The 11,557-nt window shown below is 41.2% G+C and overlaps 1 protein-coding gene across 1 annotated transcript; it reads right to left on the reverse strand.

Annotated features, from left to right (window-relative positions):
• Positions 1-789: 789 nt before the first annotated feature.
• On the reverse strand, positions 790-10,197 carry LOC122936104 (orthopedia homeobox). The gene is made up of 3 exons (XM_044292125.1): positions 10,161-10,197; positions 8,190-8,596; positions 790-1,311 (listed from the first exon to the last, which is right to left on the reverse strand). The coding sequence occupies exons 1-3, from the start codon at positions 10,195-10,197 to the stop codon at positions 790-792; spliced, it is 966 nt and encodes a 321-aa protein (XP_044148060.1).
• Between the last annotated feature and the right edge of the window lie 1,360 nt (positions 10,198-11,557).

Here is an 11,557-nt window from a genome sequence, read left to right on the forward strand (position 1 = left end):
CAGAAAAAGCTGATTCGTTTTCTGTACAAAGTCCAGGGTTGAGAAATCGCATATGCCAAGAGGATGCCACTCACTCCCCTGCTGGGCACCACTGGCATCAGCAATGCTTTAGAGGAAAGGCAATCTGCCAGCTAATCGTCAGAAAAGTGCTTTTTGCCTCTAGAAAAGTAACTAGGACCGAATAGTATTACCTATAGGAAATAAAAAGTTTTACAAAACGGGCATTGGCTTCTTCTATGAGAGAAGTAGGAGTCGCTGACTTTCTCACAAAAGAAATCCATCTGGAGACAATCAGCATGGAGAGAGAGAAAAAAAGATTGTGCTTAAAATGGATTTCTTTTGTAAGCCCAGGGTGGGGGGAATATGAAAATACTGGGAAAGTTAAAGGGTTAAACCATTTCACATTTAATAACCACCCCTAGATCCATCCTGGCCATTGTCAACCCAGTATAAGCAGCATTTGTAATCAGACAAGCCTACTGGTTTCTTCCCAGCAACCAGACCATGGGTTATAGCCCTCTACCCGTTATACTAATTAAATAAATAATTTTAGGGACCAATAAATAAGGTGTGAATCGGGTATAAGGCCTAAAGTTTGATTTTTTTGGGGGGGGGGCTTTCTTGTATTGTCATGGCCAGCTGCTGCTCTGGGTGCGGGGGAAACCTGGGCAGGTTGTTGCCACCTCTAACCTGGGACATATTTGGGGTGGCTTTTCCGGGAGCCACTGTTGGGGTGTCCTGGGACTAGAGATGGATGAATGAGCAGAGGACAGGGGGGGACCTGGGGTATTAGGTAAAGCTCATGGAGACTGTGTGCTCAAGTGCTTTGCGGCGCAGGGAGGCGATGCTGGTTCCCCTCCACACATCACTGCTGTCCGGGGAGCTGCACAGCTGCGGGGAACCTGACACGTTGCTGGGACCCTGCAATGAGGTGGGCACCATGCCAGGGAAGGCGGACTGGTAGAGGTGTGACTGCAGCCCTGTGCCATTGGAGCCCATATTGGACAACCCCATGGAACCGGGTGGGGGTCCTCCCGCCAGGCTGCACTGAGACAGAGATTGCGCCATTGCTTGCTGCCTTCCAAGTGATGGGGGCAACTGGAGCTGAGAGACCCCCATTCCAGCCGTGGCCCAGCGGGTATCGTTGGCATGGAAGGAGCACAGGCTGTCGCCCATTGCCGCTGCCGCTGCCGCCGCAGCTGAATTGAACTGGGGCAATCCTGGGGTGGGCAGCAGAGTGCCCGGGGAACGGAACACGTTGGTGGTCTTCTTGCGCTTCTTCCACTTGGCCCGTCTGTTCTGAAACCAGACCTGAAAGAGACAGACCTCTATTATTATCAGTCTCCTTTATCATGTTCACCCCAACAGATAGTGCCCACTGTGCCCACTGTGCCCTGTACAGATAGCGGGGGCCTCGGGTCACATTAGGAGGTTGTATAATAGGTATCAGTGCACAGCCCTAAATGTCGAAACAGCCCTAAAATGCCGAAAAGTAGTCATAATGTATTTCTAGAAAGAGACATCAGGCTGGCATGAAATAACAAAGAATACTGAAATAATGATGATAATAATAATAATAATAATAATAATAATAATAATAATAATAATAATAACAGTAATAAGGATAATATGGTGATATAAAAAGGAGGTCATTCACTTTATAGTGAGTAGGCGACAGATTTCCATAAGACTAGATACAATTGTTATTATTGTTGTATATATATATATATATATATAGATATATATATCTATATATATAGATATATATATATCTATATATATAAAACATTTGAAGCATGTAAACATGTAGTGTGTATATAAATAACACGTTTCTGTCTAGTTACTTAGTATATTTGAATGTCTATAAATGAAACATGTCCATTGTCAGAACACGTCTATTGTATTTGAAGGACAAAATTCCAAAAATATAATTTCCCCAACAAACCAAATATGATTAGATAGATATTAGATAGATAGAGATAGAAAGAAAGAAAGAAAGAAAGAAAGAAAGAGAGAGAGATAGATAGATAGATAGATAGATAGATAGATAGATAGATAGATAGAATTGTATTTCTCCACCTCGCCTTAACACAATCTCCCTCTCTTCTATATATATATATACAAGTGATATAATAAATCATATGACTATTATGATGATCTCAGACCTGTGTATTGTATCACTGCTCTAGTATAGAAGGTAGAATGAATAGTATTCTGGCCGCCTGATCCAGTCTCTTCTACAAGAAGCAGATCTCAGATCTTTGCCATCATCCTACAATACAATTTCCCCCTCTTCACCCTGTATAAGCAGGCTGGGTGTCCTGAGGGATGGCTCTGGGGGACCTGGGGGTCAGGGGTGTATTAAGGGGTACACTGGCAGAGCTTTTTCTCTGTATGTGATCTATGAATACATTTAACCTGGTCTGGACACTGGGGTCTAATATGATATTATAATGTCGTTCAGAGGCGAAAATACCGCAGGTCACTGGTATGAACTGGAGAATGACATGGCCTAAAATAAAATCTATGTTCTAAAAGTATTGATTCCAGGGGTATATGTAGTGTATCTACTGTATTATACACTGTGTGATTTCATCTATGTGTTCTCATATGTCTATTGTTCTACCACCGCTAGAATGAACGGGGATATGGAAGATGAAGACAATAGTAATACTACTACTTCTAATACTACTACTAATAATAATTATAATAATAATAACAATAACAATAATAATAATCGCAATACTAATCATATAGGAATCTTGGAAGGAATACTCTGCCCTAAATGCCCAGAATAAACTCTTTGCTGATGTGGAAGAGAACAGTTTATTATTTCACAAAGCATCATTGAGTTATGGTGCAATTACAAATTTGATATTCCACACAGCTTTTCTTTTGTAGCTTTTATGATAGCCTTTTTTTACTATTTATATTTATATAATCATGTTAAAGGCTCATACACTTATTTGCCTTAAATTGTTATATGATCGATATAAATAGAGCTGCTATCTGATTTTTACATTATTATAATCACCTAAAATATTTATTAATTCCATCTCAGCATTTTAATTCCTTTTGGGGGGGGGGGGGACGATTAATTTGGATGAAAAATAATATGTCCCATTCATGCTGAATAAATTCAAAATCTAGAAAAAAATAATAGAAATAATGATAATGAATATAGGGATACAATTTGATCCATTCCGATTTTCATGTTTTTGTTTTTCAACTTTAAACAAATCAGTTTATTTTTTATTATCTTTAATAAACAGCAATAACGTTCCTTTTTGAGTGAAAACAAAAATATCCTAAAACTGATCTTTCACAGTTGATCTTATTGTAGGAAATAAATATTATTGTTGTTGTTATTATCATTATTATTATTATCATCATTATTTCAGGCCCATAAATCTATTTCATAGGCACACGTTGTAATTTACTGAGTGATACTATAAGTACATGATGCTATGATGTATTAGATATAACTACTATTATGCTCTAGTAAATCATATATCTATTACGCCTGTTAATTTTTAGAACAGGGCGATATTATGATTATTGTGAACTCTAATTAATCACAATATCGTGTATTATATTAATGTGCTATCATATGCTTATAATTTTTGTTTAATGGTGTCATATTACTTGTGTTGTGTTATTGTGTGCATTATATTGTCATATTACAGTAATAATTATTTATTAAACTGATGTAATATTAGGAATGTTATTATTTTGATATTCTGAATGATATTGCAGTACATTATAGCTACATTTTATTAAATTTAATATACACAGTGTAGGTAAAAATGTGATGATTTGATCCACCCTGGAAGTCTCAAGATCCCTTCCTGACCTGCTCATTGCACCTGATGGTGGTTTTCTTAGTAAACACAACCATTGCCCTTGCCTATCTTTTTTCAGCATCTGCTTGAAAGCCAATCTCAGGTCCAATGTTCTCATTGTGTTGCTATTGTTTTGTATTTAACGAGTGAAGACAAGACAGAAGGAATTATTGGGAAGCATTAGAGGAATGCAGCAGCTATTAAGGATGTAAACATTTCGTGAATAATAGAGACGTCAGCTCCATTATGTTGGGAGGATTAGTAGAATTGCAGACAAAATATCATTTTATGTGTCATGGTTTAGTAGAGCTGCCCAGCACATCCATCAGGGCTGATAGCCCAGCATTAACCATCAGTGCAAATGGCTGAAGCCTAAGCGTTCTGTGAAGTGCTGGAAATGGGAAGAAGGGTGAGAGATGCTGCTGTATAGGGGGAGACATGCACTGCCTGTACTTATAGTGTTCATCATGGGAAGCCATGGAGAAGGATGAGAATCATGGGAAGCAATGGAGAAGGATGAGAGATGCCGCTGTATAGGGGGAGACATGCACTGCCTGCACTTATAGTGTTTATCATGGGAAGCCATGGAGAAGGATGAGAGATCCTGCTGTATAGGGGGAGACATGCACTGCCTGCACTTATAGTGTTCATCATGGGAAGCCATGGAGAAGGATGAGAGATGCTGCTGTATAGGGGGAGACATGCACTGCCTGCACTTATAGTGTTCATCATGGGAAGCCATGGGAGAGAATGAGAGATCCTGCTGTATAAGGGGAGATATGCACTGCCTGCACTTATAGTGTTCATCATGGGAAGCCATGGGGGAGAATGAGAGATCCTGGTGTATAGGGGGAGACATGCACTGCCTGCACTTATAGTGTTCATCATGGGAAGCCATGGAGAAGGATGAGAGATGCTGCTGTATAGGGGGAGACATGCACTGCCTGCACTTATAGTGTTCATCATGGGAAGCCATGGAGAAGGATGAGAGATGCTGCTGTATAGGGGGAGACATGCACTGCCTGCACTTATAGTGTTCATCATGGGAAGCCATGGGGGAGAATGAGAGATCCTGCTGTATAGGGGGAGACATGCACTGCCTGCACTTATAGTGTTCATCATGGGAAGCCATGGGGGAGAATGAGAGATCCTGCTGTATAGGGGGAGACATGCACTGCCTGCACTTATAGTGTTCATCATGGGAAGCCATGGGGGAGAATGAGAGATCCTGCTGTATAGGGGGAGACATGCACTGCCTGCACTTATAGTGTTCATCATGGGAAGCCATGGGGGAGAATGAGAGATCCTGCTGTATAGGGGGAGACATGCACTGCCTGCACTTATAGTGTTCATCATGGGAAGCCATGGGAGAGAATGAGAGATCCTGCTGTATAAGGGGAGATATGCACTGCCTGCACTTATAGTGTTCATCATGGGAAGCCATGGGGGAGAATGAGAGATCCTGCTGTATAAGGGGAGATATGCACTGCCTGCACTTATAGTGTTCATCATGGGAAGCCATGGGGGAGAATGAGAGATCCTGCTGTATAGGGGGAGACATGCACTGCCTGCACTTATAGTGTTCATCATGGGAAGCCATGGGGGAGAATGAGAGATCCTGCTGTATAAGGGGAGATATGCACTGCCTGCACTTATAGTGTTCATCATGGGAAGCCATGGGAGAGAATGAGAGATCCTGCTGTATAAGGGGAGATATGCACTGCCTGCACTTATAGTGTTCATCATGGGAAGCCATGGGGGAGAATGAGAGATCCTGCTGTATAGGGGGAGACATGCACTGCCTGCACTTATGGTACAGAAGGATTAGGCTCCTGAGCTGCAGCGCAGATCTCCTTACCACCTGGAGAACCCTGTATAAAGTGCTGGGGGAGGGGGTCACACTGCTGGAATATAGACATACTGGACAGGTATTTGAGAATATATTGCCCGTTTAATTGGTGCACTGTAAATGAACCGTTGATAGCACAGGGGGGATAGGAGCCGGGCTGCAGGGAAGGGTAGGGGGCTGCCTGATATTCCCGGAGACAACCTTTATGAAGACCTCATTGCAATCTTACTCTGGGAGATGATTAATGTGAAGATTTGGTAGGAAATCTGGAGAGTTGTATTAAAACTGCTGGGATCTCAGGTTCATTTCGATCAGCCATCCGTGAACCCGGGGCCGAATTCATTACACGTTAATAGTGCTGGAGAGGAGAACATGCAATTCTCCATCCCATTAGAAAGAAGCCTCGGCTGTCCCCTATTAAGATGTGGCAGCTGACAACACAGTTCATGGGACAGGCCTGTAGACTTCATGTAGTGGGAAATCCACATCAGGGATGGGGAGAATAGACGCCCAGATATATCAAACACTTATCTATCTATCTATCTATCTATCTATCTATCTATCCATCCAATTATCTATCTTTCTATCTATCTCCTATCTATCTATCTATCTATCTATCTCCTATCTATCTATCTATCTATCTTGCAACATAATTGTTGCTTTGGGCCTTGTATAAGTATATATATATATATATATATATATATTTAATTATACAATTATATTATTAAAATAAATAAAATACAATTAACTGTCTTTCTATCTATCACATATCTCTAGCTATCTAATATCTATATGTCTATTTATTTATCTCTTGTATAAATACACAAATGTAAAAGTGTGTGCAGATTGTGTGTGCACCCAGTTTAATATATAAAATTATATATGTGAGTAAAATAAATAATAATAATCATGCATTTATATTGCTAATATATAATTATTTTAATATTATTTAATATTATTGTACACAATATATATGCATACCTATGATATAGGTAGATTGTATACACACAAACACACACACTCTCGTACATGTAGAGGTGTATAAAGGCATAGAAGGCCCAGCTGTACACTTGTAAATATATATATATATATATATACACTCACACACACAGGTACTACTTCTACACGTCGGGGTCTATATATTTCTATAAGGCCCACTTGAACTCTTCCTACCCCTCAGTATGTCTGACAATGTAATCACACTGGAATTCTACACAACTTCTATTTTTTCCCCATTGATCTGTTTTTTATGTAAATATCATATTGAAAGTGAATTAATCCTTGCGAGAGACTAATGATTCTGCTTATTATATTGCATCTGATCGCATCATTTGCATGATTTTCACATTGCTGCTTAATAAGCCATCCCGGGTAATAAATAATGGTGGAATTGGTTTCTAATAATGGCGACCATAAACCGAATAGCTTTTATAGCCGGCGGCCCGGGCATGCTCCTGCAGGAGAGAGCTCCCGATTATTATTTTTAATGCCCGCCATATAATCCGCCGCTAATAACTGCACCATTTTCTTCTTTACCATTACCACTTGTGTTTTCCTCCTGCATTTATAGGAATGAGAAGACATCGGGCAGATCACACCGCAAGGAGATGTCAGGCAATCTGTCCCCAGGAGGAGACTGTGCGCCAATTATCCTTCTATGCAAATTCCTGCAAATGGCGCATTATATTCCGCTAGCAGATCCTGGGCTGAGGCTGAGATAATAGGGCTGAGTGTCATCTCCCTTATTACACAATATATGGACGCGGGGCTTCACTGTGTAATTAACTTCCACTGAATCCTTAATTTATTCCAAGCAACAAAATATTTAATAATTATTCAAATTAACTGATGTAACACAAGAATATAAGTTATATGAAATAAAAAAAAATAGGCACCGACTAACGTGTGATGTTTACTGTTCATTTAGGGAGAAGTGTGTTATTATTTTGTTGTTTATTTATTTCTATTTTTTATAGCACATTCTATAAAAACATTAGATTAATAATAAATAATATAAAATAATTGTTGATTATTATATAGTAATAGTATATTAGCATAGTCGGATACAGGACATCAGGATTTTATTGGATTAGATTATTTTGGATTATAGAAATGTGAATTGGTTATTGCAATGTGGATTTTGCGCAGGGAAAAAAGAAAAAACACTGGATTTAGTTATTTCCAGGGTGAATTTCTGCCTTATTGCAAGGTAGTACATTAGTAAACTGGACACTGCTATATTTAAAGAGGGAGATTGGTAACTGGTGTGTGACAGGCATGAGCTGAATAGGGGACAGGGCTCGGCAGTGGTCGGCCCTGATTTCAGCACCATGGGCAGCGCATTTCTACAGATTTACTACTATAATAAGGACTTAAAACGAATTTGAGGCCAGACATGTTTCACTTACATCTTTCTGTTCCTACAAATGTATTTTGGCTCCTTTCTATGTGACCTGTGCTCTAGGTATCAATGCCACCAGGTGCTGACCCCCTCTTACCTGGACTCTGGACTCGGTCAGCCCGATCCTCAAGGCCAGCTCTTCCCTCATGAAGATGTCGGGGTAGTGGGTCTTGGCGAAGCTCCTCTCCAGCTCGTTGAGCTGGGCCGGGGTGAAGCGGGTCCGGTGCCTCTTCTGCTTCTGCTGTCCCTGGTTCTGACCCTGTTGCTGACCCGACTGGTTGGGGTTCTGTTGTTGCTGTTTGTCGGGGTCTTTGGAGCTGACGGCCAGTGAGGACTGGTTGGATCCCACGCTGGTGATGTCCTCCCCGGGAAGCAAGGTGGTGCCCTCTACCTGGTCAGCGTTGCCAGACAGATCTCCCGGGTGCACAGAGTCTGAGGCGCCCACTCCAAGGCGGCACTTCACCGCCTCTCGGTGCCCCAGCAGCTCTGCTGCATCCTTCATTCCTGCACAGAAGGAGAGGAGAGGTGAGCAGGGGCCTGAGGACTGCCATCTGACATGCCATGGGTGCCAGTCATCACTACAAGGGTACACACTAGGAGCTATGGACTGGTACACTATACTAGGAGCCCCCCATTATAATATCAAACATCATTATGAAGGTTAGATACCAGGGTCTATGGACTGACATTATACAAGGAGCCCCTCATTAGAATACCAGTTATAATTATAAAGGTTACATACATGGAGCTATGGGCTTGGACACTATCCAAGGAGCCCCCCAACCCATTATAATACCAGTCATAATTGAATGGGTACACACAAGGAGCTATGGACTAGGACATTATACAAGGAGCCCACCATTATAATACCAGCCATCTTTATAAAGGTTACATACCCGGAGCTATGGAGTGGGACACTATACAAGGAGACCCCCATTACACTACTGGTCATTTAATGGGTACACACCAGGAGCTTTGGACTGGGACACTATACAAGAAAACCCCCATTACTCTACCAGTCATCATTATAAAGGTTACATACCTGGAGCTATGGACTGGAACATTATACAAGGAGCCCCCCATTATACTACCAGTCATCATTTCAAGGGTACACACAATGAGCTGTAGACTAAGTCAGTATACTAGGAGCCCCCCATTGCCCTACCATGCATTGCAGCCATACTAGAAATTAGTGACTGGTGTTTATGCGGCTGTGCCTGGCACCAGCATGCCAACTATGTATCAAGAATGCAAGATAAGTCAATACTATACCAGGGCACTTCAATACATATCAGTCAACACAAATGTGCATTAATAAAAGGCAGTAAATTGACCTATGCCTATAATACATGGACTGTGGAGAACTATGGCACCACTATTTACTCCGTTCGTCAATGCAAGAATTCCAGTCATAGTAGACTGGGAAACGCCACCATCCACCCTACCAGTCAGAAGATGGATTCAGTATATTATAAACTGGAGAACAATTCGGAGGGCACACAACATCCCTGACCATCCATGGTCCTAAATGTAGTTATTCTGCTGTCATCACCATCCCTATGAATCACCCGGGCAGACAGGCATGATCTGGGCACTACTAAAGCTGCAGGATGCCGAGTAATGCTAACTAGTAGCAGATCTGTATATTCAGGGGGACCAGGCGTATCCTGCACAGGCAATCAGAAAAGCAGGAGAAACTCCAGAAACTAAGTTTGTGTCCCTTCTGCAACCAGTGCATCACCAGGGAGCGAGCCCTCAGCTTCTCCGCGGCCGCTCTGTGCTCACACTCCGAAGCCAAAGGCACAGATAAAAAAGCAAACAAAGTCATCTCAAAGAAGGCAAAAAAAAACAGAAACGGAAGTAACAAGTTCTTTCCGTGTAAATATAATTACCAGCGGCTTCCGCGGATGTCCGCATGCCTGGATTATAAGACTGCAGTTAAATCAAATTAAACTTTAATACTACACAATTACTTTAGAAGGAATTAGCCCATTTAGAGAGCATTAAGGCGGAATCAGGCACAAATTGACGCTTTCCTAGGGAGGGGAGAAGGGTGGCACAAACTCACCGAGTCGGGCGTCCAGGAGGTCGGCGTGAGACAGCATCGCGCACCGCTCCAGGGCGAAAGCTTGTCCCCCCCAAATCCTGCCGGCTGCTTAACGATCTCCAAATAAAAATAGATAGATAGATATAGATAGGCTAAATGAAAGAAAATTCGGTTTGTGCTTAAAAAGGGGGGTCCCCTGCATTATAATGTCCTTTACTGAGGCGGGGAGGCGCTTAGTGCCGGGGTGAGGGCTGCCACCGCCGACCAATCACCGAGCGATCTGCAAATGTCACCGACTCAGCTCCCAGTGCAAGTGCTGCAGCTCCAGGCTGGGGGCAGGGGCTCCGTGCCCCTCAATGGAGCCTCAGCCCAGGTCCCAGCAGCTGCCACTCCAAATATGCCCTCTTATCTGGACCTGGCACCCGTGCCAACACTCACTGGACCGTACCCGGTGCCAGGTATAATGTGCGAAATCTGTTGGAGATCAGAGGGAATCCTACGTGAATAAATAATACAAATTAACCATTTCTCCAATGAAGGCAATAAAACCATCAGGATGATGACTACTACTCTACATTTAGTCCAATTAGAGTTTTCCTTGAGTTTTCTACCGATTTATCATATGTATGCTTATTTCCTAAACGGTCGGCAATTATCACTATTTCTTTGATTAGTTATTTGACAATAAGTTCGGATTTATCAATTAAAAAAATGGCCAGCTTCTTATTGGCTATCAGGAGCCTGAAGGGTTACATTAGGGTGATAGATAAAATTTAGCGGATCATTTAACGGGCGCTAAAACTGATGCCGGAATCATTATTGATAGAGACGTCTGGGTGAGGTAGATGGATAGATAAATAATAGATAGATAGATAGATAGATAGATAGATAGATAGATATGAGATAGATAGAGATAGATAGAGATAGATAGATAGATATGAGATAGATAGATATGAGATAGATAGATATGAGATAGATAGATAGATAGATAGATATAGATAGATAAAGATAGATGGATATGAGATAGAGATAGATAGATAGATAGATAGATAGATAGATAGATAGGAGATAGATGGATATTAGATAGATAGATAGATATGAGAGAAAGATAGATATGAGATAGATAGATAATAGATAAACTGATAGAATAAACTAAATAGATAAATAGAAACAGTATTGATAAATATGAGATAGACATAAGTAAACAGAAAATAGATAGCGAGTTATAGGAAATTGATGTGTATGTATTTGTATATATATATATTAGATAGTTGATAGATATGAGGGAAATATAGACATGAGATAGAGATATATAGATAAAAGAAGCTAGCTAAATGATAGATGGAAATGACATAGATATATACTTAGTATATTTGATTGTCTATATACGTCAGGACATGATCTATTGTATTGGGAGG

This window comes from Bufo gargarizans, chromosome 1 (assembly GCF_014858855.1).
Source record: "Bufo gargarizans isolate SCDJY-AF-19 chromosome 1, ASM1485885v1, whole genome shotgun sequence".
NCBI lineage: Eukaryota > Metazoa > Chordata > Amphibia > Anura > Bufonidae > Bufo > Bufo gargarizans.